Source organism: Myxocyprinus asiaticus, chromosome 24, assembly GCF_019703515.2.
Source record: "Myxocyprinus asiaticus isolate MX2 ecotype Aquarium Trade chromosome 24, UBuf_Myxa_2, whole genome shotgun sequence".
NCBI classification, from domain to species: Eukaryota; Metazoa; Chordata; class Actinopteri; order Cypriniformes; family Catostomidae; genus Myxocyprinus; species Myxocyprinus asiaticus.
In genome coordinates, this window is record NC_059367.1 from 20,358,482 (window position 1) to 20,376,701 (window position 18,220).

The 18,220-nt window shown below is 40.0% G+C and overlaps 1 protein-coding gene across 8 annotated transcripts in view; it reads left to right on the forward strand.

Annotated features, from left to right (window-relative positions):
- Positions 1-18,220, forward strand: part of LOC127414949 (AMP deaminase 2-like) — a 41,567-nt gene that overhangs the window by 8,571 nt on the left and 14,776 nt on the right. For 4 of the 8 annotated variants that reach the window (XR_007892878.1, XM_051653365.1, XM_051653360.1 and 1 more), the window contains exons 2-12: positions 6,623-6,747; positions 6,853-6,983; positions 7,589-7,657; positions 7,760-7,868; positions 9,298-9,484; positions 9,797-10,010; positions 10,218-10,307; positions 10,659-10,788; positions 10,933-11,127; positions 12,906-13,037; positions 13,183-13,346. Coding sequence is in view for 7 of the 8 variants with exons in the window: in XM_051653365.1 (XP_051509325.1) it covers positions 6,623-6,747; positions 6,853-6,983; positions 7,589-7,657; positions 7,760-7,868; positions 9,298-9,484; positions 9,797-10,010; positions 10,218-10,307; positions 10,659-10,788; positions 10,933-11,127; positions 12,906-13,037; positions 13,183-13,346 (1,546 nt within the window). In the remaining variant the exon portion in view is untranslated. The remainder of the gene's footprint in view (positions 1-6,622; positions 6,748-6,852; positions 6,984-7,588; positions 7,658-7,759; positions 7,869-9,297; positions 9,485-9,796; positions 10,011-10,217; positions 10,308-10,658; positions 10,789-10,932; positions 11,128-12,905; positions 13,038-13,182; positions 13,347-18,220) is intronic. The other 4 variants (XM_051653362.1, XM_051653367.1, XM_051653366.1 and 1 more) reach the window with 2 other exon arrangements.

Consider the following 18,220-nt stretch of genomic DNA (forward strand, 5'->3'; position numbering starts at 1 on the left):
TCTCTCTGTTTTGGGAGAATAACAGCAGTAGTTTGCACTTCTCTTCCAGTTCTCTTCCAGATCTTGTCATTGCATGGAGAACAACATTTTCTGTCCTACATTCTTCTGTCCTATTCTCTCTCTCCCTCTCTAACCCCTCAGCTGGGTTGCAGTCAGCTCAAGTTTTTCCCTTGGGGGCAATGCCTGTGTGTGTGTGTGTGTGTGTGTGTGTGTGTGTGTGTGTGTGTGTGTGTGTGTGTGTGTGTGTGTGTGTGTGTGTGTGTGTGTGTGTGTGTGTGTGTGTGTGCGTGCGTGCGTGCGTGCGTGCGTGAGAGAGAGAGAGAGAGAGAGAGAGAGAGAGAGAAAGATGTGGTGTAGTGTCTATTGATTGTCCTCAGTACTGTCCTGTTTTTGAAGGTGTTGTGGTCAGCATCAGCACTGTATTTCACAGATTATAACTGACAGATGTTTAGATGGGAAACAGATTGCTTGGACCATTGAAAGAGTAATAGAGAAGGATGTTGCTATGGTTTTGGATGAGGTCTGTTTGTGTGATTGTGTCTACTGTATGATCGAATGGAAAGAGAGACTGGCACTTCCCCTGCCTTATGTTTAAAGGTAGGCCTCCTAACACAAGGATGGGAGTTCATTAATCTTCAGTGATCACATCTTGAACTGCTGCATTTAGAGCAGGCACGTGATCTCATTTAAACCTGTGTTTTATGGTTAAATGAAACATAAACTTCAGAAATGGTCTCTTTGCAAGCCAGTCAGCCAATCAGAATCTCTCCAGTTTTGTGACATTTCCTGGTAAATTTTGTCAGGTCATGTCAGATGTTAAGTGAACTATCAAAGGGATGCCTACAACTACTATATTGCCATGGTAACACTCAGTGCAAGGTCACTGGGGTACACAAAAGAACTAATCCTCAGTATCGCAGAGTTTTGCTCAGGATTTCATGAAGTTAATCAGAGCTACAGTAGGATCTGTTTCAGCTGCTAATATAATTTTAGTTAGCCTGAACAATTAAAAAGTAACCTAAAAAATATGCTTTATGTAGTAACATCTAAATTAAATGGTTTCACTAAAGCCAAAAATTTTATTATTTATGGATAAATCAAACTGATTATATTAGTTTACACCACAAAAGTCATTTTAAGGGTTAGATAAAGTAGAAATAGAGCCTTAAGGTTACATATTACCCTTTTTTATAGTGTATCATTTTATTTTTTGCAACATAAATGCCAGAAAATCAGTTCTCGTATTTGAGATACATGATTCTGCACTGTTTGCACTTCCTGTTTTGTTCTCTGTTTGGTGCAGCATCTGGTCCGAGACTTTGAGGGTCATTACAGGGCAAGTTTATCATTGCACATAGACCTATTGTTAAATGCTCTCCCACTTTCTGGGTCAACAGCTGTAATGTATTTTAGCAATTCAAACACTGACAGTGTATGAAACCTGAAATTGCTAAAAAGACCAGCTTAATCTAAATGCAATTCCCATGCTGGTCTTGGCTGGTTTTTGACCGCATTGCCAGGCTTTTCACCACAAAAACCTAGCTGGTGAAGCTGGTTGACCAGCATAGTCTTTGAGGAAGCTGGTTAAGCTATTAGCCTGGTTGGGACACCAGCACATCAGCATCCCATGCTGGCGGGCCAGCACCCAAAATGCATCATAAGCTGGTCTTTCAAAAGGACAAAAACACTATAAAAAAGTAGTCATAAAATGACAGCATATTGATTACACAGTGGTCATTATCTTAGTTTGTGTTGTTTTGCCCACCGAACCAATCAGTATAGTGGTTGTACATTTCTCTCTCTAACAGAAAGCATTCAAAGTAAACTTACTTGCTGAGCAAACCCATATCTGTCTGTCAAGCAGTCTGATCTTTGACCTCATCTCCTGTAGGGGCATTGATAATTTCTTCTAGCGCTGTTCTTATCTCCCAGCTGCATATCTTTGTACACTGATTACTCAACCCTTCCATTCATAAATATGTCATTATTGACCATTATTCTAGAATGCTAAATTCTGTCTGCTTGCTAACAGAATCAATAATTCCAATACCTGATTTTTGTAGTTGTGCAACACTGAGGATGAAGCTTAGCTGTACCCAAGATGTGACAGAAGAGGTTAGCCGCTTTAACTGGTTTTAAGTGTTTTTCTGTTGTGCTGCTTACTGTATGTGGGGATCCTGTGTATGAAGGGGATGGTGATTATGTAACTACAGAGCCAGGAACTCCAAAAATAACACCCATTAGAAGATTATACACAACCTAGTGGATTTATCAGTCTGCCCTGCTGGTCTTGCGCTTGTTCCACTCACTCACACACATACACAGGCACACACATGATTATATAGTAAATGGGGACATACCATAGACTTCTATTGTTTTTATATAAAGCTAATTATACTGTAATTACTATAGACTAACCCTAAACCTAAACCACACCCTAACGCTAAAAGAAAACCTTTTTTCATGTTTAGAATCTTTATAAATCATTTTCCCAATTGCAGAGGTCCCTGAATGTCCCCAAAGGAAGGTTTTGTCAGATTTGGCTAACTTTTGGGGACTATTTCCCCCCAAATTATAGCTAAGTATGTATACTCACTACCACATCAGAAATCCAGAAAAAAGCACCTTACTGTACTCTTCTGAGTTTCTTATTTTAAATTGTTTTTTTTTATTTTTTATTTTTTATTTTTTATATTAAATTGCAATTAGGTGAGAAATTCTCTGTGTAGCAGGTGATTATCTGGAGGTGTAAGGGAAGTGTGAAAAGAAGAGAGAGTTTGATTAGAAGTGAGAAAGTGAAAATGAGTGCATCAGGTTGTGTGTGCATCTCCTGCTGTGTCTGTCTGTGTTGTGTGCTAATGAACTGTCATTGTTGTAATTAGTCCACCCATCTGGGCCTGTGAAAAGGCCACACAGATTTTTAGCAATGAGTTCATCTCCTACCTAGACCATCCCTCCATTTGTTAGCTGCAATAATAACAGATAAAAGTTGCATATTAACTTTTTGTCTGTGCTTCATAGCGCTGGTAATCCCCATTTTGTTTCATGTTTACTGACAGAGAAGTATAATCTAACAGTGTAGCCAATGCAAGTTCTGCATTAACTGATTCATTAAATCCTCATATCTATTCAAACCAATGGGAAACGTGGCCAAATGTTTGAACTGGTAATGCAACTTACAAAAAATTTAAAAATAAATCCATCATTGATAATTAAGTTGCATGATTATGTAGGCAAACAAAAATGTTGTGGCAGACTTTCTTTTCACATGGAACACGAGGAGTCATTATGTATGAGGATTGGACAGCATCCATGCTAGCAGCTACATGTATGAGCACATCTGGTGAAACCAAACTTTAAATAATTGTGGATAATTACATTGCGGCAGTCAGTAATTAGTTTCTGAGTCTAAGCATACGGAGGACGACCCCTGCCTTCCACAGGGAGACTGTATACATTACGTCAAATGGCAAAGACTCAAGTCATTGTTGTTGAGCTTCTGAATAGGAATCATGGTTAAGCTCTAGAAAAACAACCAACTTTTGTCATCTGGCCCTTCCAGGATGAGAGTGACATAAGTCTGTTTTTTCAGAAAGAGTCCACAATATCTATATAGGCAGCTAAAGAATGTGTTATAGCATTCTACTAAAACCGAGAACCATATTTATCATTTTACTGCATGTTTTATGCAAACAAGTTTTCACAGTGCCTGTTCAGTACTGTTTTGAGCAAATGTCTGTGTCAGTATTGGGGACGCTACTCTAAAATGTTAGCTTGCTAAGCTACAAGCTACTCATAAATGAAAGTAGTTAAATTACAGTCAAGCTACCATTCTGAAAAAGCAGTTAGCTACACTATAAGATGCTAACAAAAAGTACCTAACTCCACTGAAGCTACTTAAGGGGGGTAAAATCTTTTTAACTAGTTAATAACATTGTAATGAACTGCAGCATTTAACTTAATATTTCACTATAAAAAAGAGAGTACCTGTACAAAAACCTTTACAAATGAATTGATTTACTAGAACGAATCTGACTAACGTTCTACATAGTGTATGAGAGAGAGGAGAGTTTAAAAGAGCGCATTGTATTTTTGCTTCAGTTTGCTCGACTTTAAGTTTGTGTGGGCAATATTTGATATTTAAAAAATAGAAATGTAGCATTTTTTAAAGTAGCTTGTTACTGGAAAATCTACAGTATTTCGACAACATTTCAGTCACAATACTGAAAAATTAAGTAAGCAACATCGCTAACCCTTGCAAAAATCGAGAGTTCATTGCAGATTTGCTGCAAATTCGACACTGATTATTTTTACATGCAAATGAGCTTTGTGGCAAATTTGTGGCAAATTGTCCATTGTTGCCAAAGGTTTGCTGCAGGTTCACCACTACCGGTGAAGAGCTGCAAATTTCTGGCAAACATTTGCAGTGAATCACAATCACATTTGCATGTGAAAATAATGAGTGGCAAATGTGCAGCTAGTTTGCTTGAACTTTAGATTTTTTGTTAGGGTACTGTTAGTTAGTTAGTTGCTCCCAAAAATCACTCTGTTGTATGGTTTAATCTATAATCTAAGCAATTCTGATCAGGAGTGGAACTGTAAACCCAAGATTCATATAAAAGAAATATCCAAATATCAGGGATTAACAAGAGCACACATACATACTTTACAGGCTATACAGATTAGGGATTATACAGCAAAGGATTTAAACTGTGAGAGTAGATGACGCTACAACGATGAGTAAAACATAAAGTTACATCCAAAGCCAGAGATGTAATGTTCTTGGGAAAACTGTGATAAATATGTCAATACACCAACTGCTGAGTTCACCACATGATCTTTGTACTATCTGTATTTTCCCTATTGAAAAGACCAGCACTGCTGGTCACCAGCTTTTGTTGTGTTTTGGATGCAGGTGTGCTTGTGTTCCCACCAGGCTTCTTAACTAGCAAGACTTCCTAGGTCAACAATCTTCACAAAAAGAACCATGTTGGTTGACTAGCATTTTATTTTGAACAACATGAATATTCTGGTCCACCAGCTAGACCATCACCAAACCAGCACTAAACATCTTAAACCAGCCTAAACCAGTAAGGAAATTCAGGGTGGTGTATGCTAGTATTTTCAGCATAGAGTTAACATTATAGGCATACTGCATGTTTACATTTAGCCCACAGGCTTGTTTGCTCTAAAGTGCGGCTAACAATGTTTTTGTCAGTTATTCATGAATTCTGTCTCAGCTAATGTTGATGACTATGACTAAGAAAACAGGGGTATCCATCCATGTCTGTAGCTCGATCTGTTTCTTGTGTGTGCTCATGGTGAGAAGCAGTGGCCAACTCTTTGCAGTGCAGGGGCTAGACATGGCTGCTTAATTATTAATCAAGCTTATAAATATTTGATCATGCATCAGACTTTAGGATGATTGATATCACTCTCGGGAACTATGGAACTTACACTAGAGAGAGCAAAGCTTCACTCATAGTACAATGAAAGTATTTGCATGCATCTTTTTCTTAAAGAGAGTTTGTGACTCTGAATGTTGTGAATACTAAAATGTTTCTTTTCTAACTGTTAAAATTTGTGAAATTTTAATTGTTTCCTTTCTAATTGCCATACATTTTGCTTACTGGAATATGAGAATATGCAGAAATATGAGAGATCACACATGTTGGGCAGAGTAGTAAGAAAGCATTTGGTACGTGCTAATGTAAATTTCTGTAAAGCTAAGGCATTTATAGGTTGATTTCCTGAAAAGTGTAAAAATTTGGCTTTGTTAGCAATGGCATGAGTTAGCGGTTCATAATGGAACAGGGAAGAACATAATGAAATGGTTATGCCAAATTAGGCAAATAAATGTCTTAACTGCGTTAAATATATTGATCTCATGTACCTACTGTACAGGGGTGACATTTTTTCATTTCATTTGTTTCGATCTCAGTGTGAATAGACTTTTCAGTGGCAGTTCGTCTTGCAAATTTGTCACAAATTTGCTGTAAGTAGGCCTAAAGACTTGAGTGCAACAACTAACTAGGAGGAAATTAAGTACTCTAAAGTAACTAGAACATAAAGTAATTAGTAATGTGATTACTTTCCTCATTAATGTATTCCGATTAAATTTTAGAGAAGTAATTAGTAATTTGTAGTGGATTACCTTTTTCAGTAACTTACCCAACACTGATGGGGAGAGTGTTCTGGAAACTAATTTGAAAATTGTCATTATTTATGCGATTCTATTTGGTGACACTAGTGGTGCAGAAGTGAGACACTTCAGATTTAACTGGACATGCTAAGACAGAGGCCTACACACACACAAACACACACACACACACTTCCTAATGCTCTCCCACCTGAATGCGCCATTCATTGTCTTGTGAGATCTTATGCAATATTCTCTTTTCTAGCCCTGCTCTTCTCTGGACAGCAGAACAACAGTGCTGGTCACCATTGGGATATAATGAAAGCAAAATAAATTGCCATAAACATTTCTTTCTTCAGCATTCAGTTTTGCAAAATCTAAATGTTTTACAAATGAAAGCCCAAATTAAGCCATGTCTGTTTAAATACAAAGATCTCTTACTCTGTTTCTTTCTTTTTCTCTTGCTTTTCATTATCTTTATAGTGGATCTCCGTGGTGGCCAACACCTCCTCACATCCCAACATTCCTTGCCTGGCAACCCTGTAACCAAGCACGGCCACATCGATCTGCGCACATCCATGGATGTCAAATACAAAGAGATTGCGGAGGTAAACAAAGCAGCTATTTGTGCAGTCTGAGACATCATACTGTTTAATGAATGTAATTAGATTTCTGTAATTAATGTAAGTGCATGCTAATGTGTGTGTGTTTAGGAGCTGTTCTCCCGCAGCCTGGTGGAGAGTGATATGCGCAGTGCTCCATATGAGTTCCCTGAGGAGAGTCCCATTGAGCAGCTGGAGGAGAGGCGACACAGGCTGGAGCGGCAGATCAGCCAGGACATCAAGTAGGCCGACTACATCTCAACATGAACGTCTGCCATTGATTGCTGTTGATCAAATTCAGATTTGAGGCTCATTGGGCCCTAACCTCAGTTTCAACCTTAAAAGTTATTTACTCACCCTCATGTCATTCCTAACCCATGTGCTTTTTTTTAATTTTTTTTTTTACAAACAATGATAGTTCATAGTGAGTTGGCTACGGGTTGTCAAACTTAAAAAATTATTTAAAAAAAGGCGTATTAGTCATTATTCATTCTTAATTCTAATAACTCTTGCAAATCATTATGCAGCCTTCAAATCAAATATGGCATATGTTGGACATCAAAAACACCAAACATCGTTGGTTTTCACAAGTACAGTGTGTGCATATAGATTAGGAAGGTGTGGAATAAGGGTGAGTAAATGATGACAGAATTTCCCTAAATTCCCTGTTCTTATCCCTAAATAACTATCCAATAATGAAATATTCAAGCATGCTGTCTAACCTGAAACTGTTAGTCTAACCTAAAACTTTACCTATCACTTCTCATCTAATATTTGTTCTGACATTCACTATGTATGTGAATGTATCCTCTGACATATAATCTGTTAATTATATGCTATTTCTCAGGTTTGAGCCTGATATCCTACTGCGAGCCAAACAGGACTTCATGAAAACAGACAGTGCAACAGATCTAGAGTGGGTGCCTTTTAATATGTTCTGTGATCATTTACATGAGACCCAGTTTGTCTCAAGCCTGTTACCATAATACCAGCATGCTAAATCTCCTCTCTTTTACAGGTATTTGAAAGAACAGAGCCAGGTGCCCAAAGAACTGTATCCCGAGAGAGAGCTCCTCCCAGACAGAGAGTATCAGAGAGTCACCATTTCTGGAGAGGAGAAATGTGGGGTAGCATCAGCTCCTGTTTTTCACTTCTTTCTGTTTTTTCAAGATTTTTAAGTGAACAGAGTGGACCTTTGTTATTCAATGATGGAGAATGATTCAGTGTGGATTGATGGAGAACAGGTAGAGGATAGAGGAAAAGACAGAATAACAAATATATATATATATATATAAATAAAAAATTTTCCCCAAGCAGTTTTATTTTAGTGTAATGGTATGATCTAGAAAAGAGATGGACCTAAAACTACAACTGTCTAGATAGATAGATAGAAAATTAGTAACAATTATTTTCAGGGGCTTGGGTAGCTCAGCGAGTATTGACCCTGACTACCACCCCTGGAGTCACGAGTTCGAATCCAGGGCGTGCTGAGTGACTCCAGCCAGGTCTCCTAAGCAACCAAATTGGCCCAGGTGCTAGGGAGGGTAGAGTCACATGGGGTGACCTCCTCGTGGTCACGATTAGTGGTTATCGCTCTCAATGGGACACGTAGTAAGTTGTATATGGATCGCGGAGAGTAGCATGATCCTCCACATGCTGTGAGTCTCCACGGTGTCATGCACAGTGAGTCACGTGATAAGATGCGCGGACTGACTGTCTCAGAAGCAGAGGCAACTGAGGCTTGTCCTCCGCCACCCGGATTGAGGTGAGTAACCGTGCCACCACGAGGACCTACTAAGTAGTGGGAATTGGGCATTCCAAATTGGGGAGAAAAAGGGGATAAAAAAAAAACACAAAATAAAAATATATATTTTCTATGAAGGCACGTACACGCACACCGCGGGCTGGCCATCCCTGGAGGCTGTTAAAAATTCTACAGCGCCACAGAGCTCAACACACATACAGTAGTTTTTCATTAAATTTTACCCAAATAAATATCAAAGGACAAAGATTATATACTGTAGTCATTACTGGATGATATATTGTGTATAAGTATCCTTCATAGAGCCTACACAATATATTTTCAAATATAAGTAAATATTTTTGTAGTTTGACAGCTTGAATGAAAGACCCATTCAATGCCACATACAGGGAAATTGCATAATAAACGTCATCAATATCACTTTTATTCTTGAAGAAGTACAAAAACCTTCGGAACTTTGGACTGTCATCAGCTCGTAATGTGTTTGTGATCTGTCCCTTGTCCATGCTGCGACCAGCTTCAGTAAATCTTATGTCGCCCCATTGTGGTCTCCCAAAGCTATTACGCCAGACTAGATTGAATGAAATGGAACTGGTTTCTAATTTAAATGCCGGCTGATGTGAATATATTGATGCCTCAAAAATTTATCGATTAAAAAGATGTGCCGATCAATAATCGATATATCGATAGTTTATGACAGATAGATAGATTGAGAGATAGACAGACAGAAAAACCGACAGACAGGTAGTTACTATGCAGGCTATGTTTAAGAGTCTTTTCTCCCCCCCCCCCAGGTTCCTTTCACTGACCTACTGGATGCTGCTAAATGTGTAGTGAAAGCACTGTTCATCAGAGAGAAGTACATGTCTCTGTCCATGCAGAGCTTCTGCAGGACCACAGCACGTTACCTGCAGGAGCTGGGTGACAGGACTCTGGACCTCAACATTTATGAGGAGGTGCCTGAGTCCACCGGATCTGCAGGTGGGTTGAACTAGAGCTTTCTGTAGGAAATATTATAAAGGGTGATAATTAATGTTAAGGATGGGCTTTATAGCCAGAGTAGAAGAGGCTCCATTTTCCACTAGAGAGAGTTTTTAAACATTTTTAACATTCCGTTAACTGCAGAAAACACTGAAGGCAGGTGCTGTGGTTGAGGTTGTCCATTAAGCATGTTTATAAACCACAAATCATCAGTTAAACCACAAAACAGTAGTTCTGCTCATTTTTTTACTCAGCTGTTGTTGCTGTTGTAATCCGTTTCTTATAAGAGTTTGTTTTCCCTATTTCGTATAGGAGAATTTTTGTTTAATCAAAATTCAGCTACAACACACAAAACAGCTGATTACATCCTCTCTCTGAAAGCTTGCGTGTCCTCCACAGATGCAACGGTCCACCCACCTGTGTCAGAAACCCACCCTTACGAGGGGCAAGACCCTGCCAACATGCTCCCAGGCCTGGGATACACTTGCAAGATGGTGGATGGTGTTGTTCATGTGTACACACATAAGTAAGACAGGTTTTTTTGTTACTGAGCTGAACAGGGACAATCAATTTAACATTTTAATTTAGTTCTTAATGAAACCATTCCTGAGGAGACATTCTGCAGTTTCATTGAATAAGGTCTAATAGCATTGTTGTTGCAAAATTTTATATCAGTTTAACCTTTTCTCTTTTTTTATTTATTTATTTTTTATATTTTTGTAATCTCCCTCAGCTCCTTAGAGCTGGACCTGCCATATCCAGATCTGCAGGAATACATCACTGATATGAACATGATGATGGCACTTATTATTAACGGGCCAGTGTAAGTTCAACAGTATGCTGTGGGGTTTGTTCTGTTCTGAACTAGCATAATCAATTACTGATTGAAACCATTCATTTTGTAAATGTGAGCTTATCCCTGAGTGAGCTTGATTGAAATCCTCATGTACTGACCTTAATTTGAACCTGAGGATAAACTGAGATAGGACTGAAATCATATCTAGTCTGAATCATGATGATGTCACAAAGAAGAATAGGTAAAAATCTGCCCTCCTTTTTTTTTATTTTTTAAAACAGCAAGAACTGGTGATTCAACATTCTCTCTCTCTTTGATAAGTAATTTCCTTTAGGGTTAGCAATACTATGCATAACTTATTGTAGCATTTTCCAACAGGAAATCTTTCTGCTATCGTCGTCTGCAGTACCTAAGCTCTAAGTTTCAGATGCACATTCTCTTAAATGAGATGAAAGAGTTGGCTGCACAGAAAAAGGTCCCTCACCGTGATTTCTACAACATTCGGAAGGTCAGCTGTCAGCGTAAACACACTGAAGAATTTGAATTTGATTACGGAGAACTGCACTGAATAATTAGCCAGTGCTATTCCCTAATATTCCAGTTCTCACTTTTGAACTTTCTCATGTTGACCATTTGGCATCTTGTCTTTCAGGTGGACACACATATTCATGCCTCCTCTTGTATGAATCAGAAGCACCTGTTGCGTTTCATTAAAAGGGCCATAAAGAAATATCCAGGTGAAATCGTCCATGTAGAAAAAGGGCGGGGACAGACCCTAACAGAGGTGTTCGAGAGCATGAACCTAACGGCCTTTGACCTCAGCGTGGACACACTGGATATGCATGCGGTAAGAACATTAGACCCCGTTTACACCTGTTATTACGACGCATCTCAGGTGGTCCGATCACATGTGGTCAGGTGAGACACATCGCTGTTTACACCTGATCACTTTAATGCATCTCCTGTGACCACTTGTGTTTGGATTTGGAGGAGAGGGTCTCTGTTTCATGACGACATACATCAATCACTATGTCAGTGTGTTACTGCATGAAAAGGCAAAGAAAGCTAAAAAAAATAAAAAAAATAAATGTAGCGCAGTTTCTCCCAGCACAAATGCAACATTTTATTTTAGTGTATTACCTGTATTAAAGGAGCTTCATGTGTTCATGCTTGTCATCTGTGTTGATATCAGACACACTAAAGAAGGTACGTGAAGTTCTCTGAATTGTGTATGTATCTGTTTTTTGTTTTTATTTTACGATCGGATGGTTATTTCCTTTTAAAGCCGCTCGTAACCAGCAAAGTTTAACCTAAGTTTTAGTGCAGCGGTTTTATTGACAGGTGAGGGGTGACGCTTCACTACTGCCGGGACGCATACAGGACGGATTAGCGTTTACACCTCAAATGCGATGTAGATGTGACCCATTCGTATGTGGTTTTTGTGATCCGATCACAAAACGTTTTAGACCCCGTTTAGACCTGTATTTAAGGCTGACCACATGTTTGGGTCACCCAAAACGCATCTTAATATCAGGTGGAAATGGGGTCTTAGAGGTTTTACATAACATACAGTACAGAAGTGGAAAAACTAATTGCAAAAATATTAGTACACCAAATTAGGGCAATAATACTGTATGATAAAGCACAAACTAGAAAGAAGAAATGATAGAAAGAGAGAAACTTTAAACTTACACTACCGGTCAAAAGTTTTGAAACACTTACTCATTCTTTATTATAATTTTTTTTTTCACATTTTAGAAAAATTTAGAATAAAAAGTCATCAAAACTATGGAATAACATAAATGGAACTATGGGAATTATGTTGTGACTAAACAAAATCCAAAGTAAATCAAAACTGTGTTATTTTAGCATCTTCAAAGTAGTCACCCTTTGCCTAGAATTTGCAGACATGTACTCTTGACATTTTCTCAACCAAATTCTTGAGGTATCACCCTGGGATGCTTTTTAAACAGTATTGAAGGAGTTCCCATCTATGTTGGGCACTTATTGGCTGCTTTTCTTTATTATTTGGTCCAAGTCATCAATTTCAAAAACTTTTTTTTTTTGTAATAAAATTTTAGTTTTATAATAAAATAAATTAATATGGTGGCACAATTATATTTTTGTCTACAAAACTAATTTCAAACATGTAAGCATATGCCTTCAGATCGAAAGATTTTTAAGATTATGTGAAACATTTCAGTCAAGTGTTTCAAAACTTTTGACCGGTAGTGTATGTAAACATACTAACAAAGCACAGCCCAAAAGAAGAACAAAACTGGAATAAAATAAACCATGAGAAAGCACGGGGTACCTAAGGAATAGAGTTTTAGCTATTTCACACATTAGATGCCAAGGCAAATATCCAGTGGGACTTACAAACTTCATGGGCTTGTGTGGGATTTGGGTCACTCTCACTAAAAATACGTTGCACAGAGTTGCGGATGCACTGGAGTTTAAATAAGCTGATGAATGGGCTGTTGTACTGTATTTCTAAGTGAATATTGAGTTATATGGGTCCCAAAACCCTATGAATAAAAGTTTTGTAAAGGATATCTGGAAGAGATCTGACACAAAACACAATTTGTCATTTAAAATAGGCTACTCTCTCGCTCTCTCTCACAGGACCGTAACACATTCCACCGCTTTGATAAATTCAACTCCAAATACAACCCCATTGGAGAATCCATCCTCCGAGAAATCTTTATCAAGACTGACAACCATATTGAAGGGAAATACTTTGGACACATAATCAAGGTATCAGCAGTTCAGGTCCATGTTATTCTTGCATCTACTGTAGCAAAAGAATCTAATGGTTGTTGCTGACCCAAGTTTGTTATTCAGTTTGAAATGGTTTTGTATGTGCCCCCCATGCTGACATTTTTGTGTTGGTGCATTTCAGGAGGTAATGGCGGACCTGGAGGAGAGTAAATATCAGAATGTTGAGTTGCGTCTGTCTATTTACGGCCGCTCTAGGGATGAATGGGACAAACTGGCTGAGTGGGCCGTCAAACACAAAGTCTATTCAGACAACGTGCGCTGGCTTGTGCAGGTGCCACGGCTTTTGTGAGTACTTAGAGATTAGAATGGTTCATTTTCAACAGGGGTGTTGCTAGGTTTGGAAGCGATAAGGAGCCGCAGAGGGCAAAATGGTTCATTAACTGAGGTGCAGCAAGTTCGCCAACTTATCTCTGATTTAAAAGAATTAATGAAAATGAAAATTCCCTCATTATTTACTCACCCTCATGCCATACCAGATGTGTATGACTTTCTTCTGTTAAACACAAGATTTTTAGAAGAATATCTCAGCTCTGTAGGTCCATAGCACAGATCAATATTTAAGTCCTTTTTTTACTATAAATGCTGCTCCCTGCCCAGTAGGTGGCGATATACACCAAGAATGTGAATCACCAAAAACAAAAGAAGAATGTGGAAGTGAAGTGGACATTTATAGTAAAAAAGGACTTAAATATTGATTTGTTTCTCACCCACACCCTTTATATCGTTTCTGAAGACAAGTACACTGCCTGGCCTTCGTCGTGGCATTGTTTCGACAACCTTATGCAACGTCACATTTATTTCCGTCCAGAGTTGCATTAATTTTTGGCCGAGATCTTCTATTGATGACGGCAGAGTTGAACCACTCCGTAAAGTCTCCTCCAGCACATCCTAAAGACTTTCAATGGGGTTAAGGTCAAGACCCTGTGGTGGCCAATTCATATGTGAAAATGATTCCTCATGCTCCCTGAACCACTCTTTCACAATTTGAGCCTGATGAATCTTGGCATTGTCGTCCTGGAATATGCCTGTGCCATAAGGGTAGAAAAAAATCCATTGATGGGAAAACCTGGTCATTCAGTACATTCAGGTTGTCAGCTGAATTAATTTTATTGCCGCATAACTTGCTGAACCTAGACCTGACCAATTGAAGCAACCCCAGATCATAACACTGCCTCCAGAGGCTTGTACAGTGGGCACGGGTGCAAAGGTAAATCTGGACTCATCAGACCACATGACCTTTTCCCATTACTCCACAGTCCAATCTTTTTGTTCCCTAGCAAATTGAAGTCGTTTTTCTGATTAGCCTCACTAACAAATGGTTTCTTGTGGACACACAGACACACACAGTTCTCGTTGCATTGTGCGTGTGGAAATGCTCTTACTTTCACTATTAAACCTAGCCATGAGTTCTAATGTCGATTTGTTTTATTTTTTTTTTATTTTTTTTTTTATGATGTGACTTCAAGCGCTGTAGTGATCTCCGATCACGATCATTCAAGATTTTTTTCTGACCACATTTCTTCCGGGAAGCTGATGGTTCACCACTATCCTTCCAGGTTTCAATAATGCGTTGGACAGTTCTTAACCCAATTCCAGTGATTTCAGCAATCTCCTTAGATGTTTTCTTTGCTTGATGCAGGCCAATAATTTGCCTCTTCTGAAACACAGTAACATCTTTTCCACGACCACAGGATACATCTTCTGACATGGTTGTTTAAGAAATGAGAAGCTGGGGAGTCACGTAACGCCAATGCGAGGTTCGGACCTGTAAATGGCGAGCTCTACACACTTTGCTAGTTTTAATACTTTTTATGTCATAAACCGGTGAGATTCGATACACCCTGATCCTTAACTGTTCTAGGAGGACAATATGTCAAAGAATTCAAAATCCTCGGACTCTGGAGACATTAAAAGACACTTACAAGCTCAAGCTGACACCCCTGAGCAGGCCGCAAACCGAGGAGCTGATTTGGCTGGAGAAGTGAGGGAAATTCGGTTTGAATTGTTGAACATGTTGGCAATGCTGACGAAGGTCGTTACTGACTTGGAGGATCTTGCTGTAATACATCGATCGATCACTGCCATGGAGATGAAATTCACTGAGGTAGTTACAAGAGTGGGGGATGTCTAGATACGGATCGATTATCTGGAGTCATCGAAGAGGGAATTAGCTGCTAATCCGCTAGCAACCAAGGTGGATTTGGAGCATGTCTGGGAGAAGTTGGAGGACTTGGAGAACCGTAACCGGCAGAATAACGTCCGAATTGTTGGAATTTCTGAGGACGAAGAAGGTCGGGATATGGTGAAATTCCTGGATGGGCTCTTTCCGAATCTGCTCAACATAACAGGCCATAAGCTGGAAATCGAGCAAGCTCATAGGGATCCAGCTCGGCGATCCGCTGAGGGAGACAGGCCCCGATCAATTCTGGCCAAATTTCTGAGATTATCCGATAAAGCTCTCATGTTACGCAAGGCGAGGAGTAAAGGAAGGCCCACAGCATGTTTCTTGGAAGAACCACAGCATTTTCTTGTTCCCAGACTTTGCGAATTCTACGAGAGAGAAACGTGATCGATTCAAGGAATGCAAGAAACTCTTACATCAACGGAAGGTCACTTTTGCACTGATGTTCCTGACCAAATTGAGAATAGATGCTAAGAATGGCCATAAATATTTACATGTCCCCAGCAATAAAGTCAATGGACTGAGTAAGTTATTTTGTGGTACTCACGTTGCAGCCAAGTGGACCAACTCACTGAACATTCACTTGACCGTCCAAGGAAACTGAGTGCCTTTTTCGTTTCTTTTTGTGCTGGTTCCACCTAGTGGCTGGAGTTTGTTTTGTGTAGTAGCACACCTTTGGGACAGTGTTGTGGATGAATCTGCATGCTCTTTGTGCTTATGCCTCCTATTGGTTGGAGTTTGTTTTGTGGAGTATTTCCTGCAGGACATTGGAGTGATTGGGTCATTTGTTGCACTCATGTAGCAGTCGAATGGGCCAGCTCACTGAACATTAGTTTGACTGTCCGAGGAAACTGAATTATTTTTTTGTTGTTGTTTTGTGCTGGTTCTGCTAGCAGCTGGAGTTTGTTTTGTGGAGATACACACCTTCGGGACAGTTATGTGGATGAATCTACACTACCGGTCAATTTTTGAAACATTTGACTGAAATGTTTCACATGATCTTAAAAATCTTTTGATCTGAAGGCGTATTAGTTTTGTAGACAAAAATATAATTGTGCCACCATATTAATTTATTCATCATAAAGCTAAAATTTAATAAAAATTAAAAAAAAGTTTTTGAAATGGAATAAAGAAAAGCAGCCAATAAGTGCCCAACATAGATGGGAACTCCTTCAATACTGTTTAAAAAGCATCCCAGGGTGATACCTCAAGAAGTTGTTTGAGAAAATGTCAAGAGTACATGTCTGCAAATTCTAGGCAAAGGGTGACTACTTTGAAGATGCTAAAATATAACACAGTTTTGATTTACTTTGGATTTTGTTTAGTCACAACATAATTCCTATAGTTCCATTTATGTTATTCCATAGTTTTGATGACTTTACTATTATTCTAAAATGTGATAAAAAAAATTATAATAAAGAATGAGTAATTGTTCAATTGTAATTGGGGTTTGATTGTTGCACTAATGTTGGAATGTGGTCTTTATAATTTTATTTTTGACACACAATAAATTTTTTCTAATATGTAAAAATGTCAGATGTTAATATGAGTGGATTCTTCTTATGCTACAGAACTGGCTCCACTTTTGTTAGAAGTTTATACAGAATCATTAAAGAATGGAAAGATCCGCCAACCATGACACAAGCCAGGATCAGTCTGATTCTTAAAAAGGACAAAGATCCAAGGGAGTGTAAGAGTTACTGTCCAATTTCCCTGATCCAGCTAGACGTAAAAATACTGTCAAAAATTTTGGCTAACCGATTAAGTAAAGTTATGACATCTCTTATACATATAGATCAGGTGGGGTTTATTCGGGGCCACAGCTCTTCTGATAACATCAGGGTTTCATCAATATCATGTGGTCAGTGGTGAATGATCAGACTCCAGTCGCTGCCATCTCACTTGACGCCGAAAAGGCATTTGATATGGTAGAATGGGATTATCTTTTTAAGATTTTGGAAATATACGGGTTCGGGAATACTTTTATTGGATGGATTAAGTTACTTTTATAGCTGGCTATATTTTCTTTCTTCCCGAAGGTGCATGAGGAGCTCACAAAGATGTGGCGGGCACCTTTTACTGCCCAGACCCGATCGCTGAGCTCCTCCACTCACACTACCCTCGACGGTGGGGCTGCCAGGGGGTGCACTTGTGTCCGCAAGGCGCCGCCACCTCGCGGAACCACCCGAGACATCCATCCAGGGCCTGTAGGCTCACGTCGTCACTGGCGACTAAGGCCTGCAGTGCCGCTGGACAGGCAGCCTCCGCCCTGCATGCCATGGCTCTCCTGCAAGTGCACCAAGCCAAGGCCTGAGAGACTCAGTCTCTATGATGGCGTGCCTCACAAGCGAGCGCACGCAGGCTTCAGGCAGAGCACAGCGGTTTCACTGAAGCATTTTCAGAGGCTCGTGGGGCATATGGCGTCCTCGACGGCAGCCACGCTGCTCGGGTTGATGCATATGAGACCGCTTCAGCACTGGTGTCAGACTCGAGTCGCGAGGTGGGCATGGTGCCGCAGCACATATCGAGTGGTCATCACGCCGATCTGCCGCTAGCTGTTCAGCCCTTGGATGGGCCTTGCATTCCTGTAGGCAGGAGTCCCCTTAGTGCAAGTACCCCAGGCGCATTGTGGTTACGACAGATGCCTCCGAGCATGGCTGGGGCACCATGTGCAACGGGCACGCAGCCGCGGGCTCCGGGACAGGGCCGCGACTGCGTTGGCATGTCAACTGCCTCGAGTTGCGCGCAATGTTGCTCGTCCTGCGGAGGCTTCGGCTGTTGATCCACGGCAAGCACGTGTTGGTCCTGATGGACAACACAGCGATGGTAGCGTACAGTACAGTACTTGCACTTGCGCTCGCTTTGCATGTCACAACTCACCCGCCGCCACCTCTTCTGGAGTCAGCAGTGACTCAAGTCGTAGGGAGCCACTCACATTCCACGCAACCTCGACAGCGCGGCAGACGCGCTGTTGCAA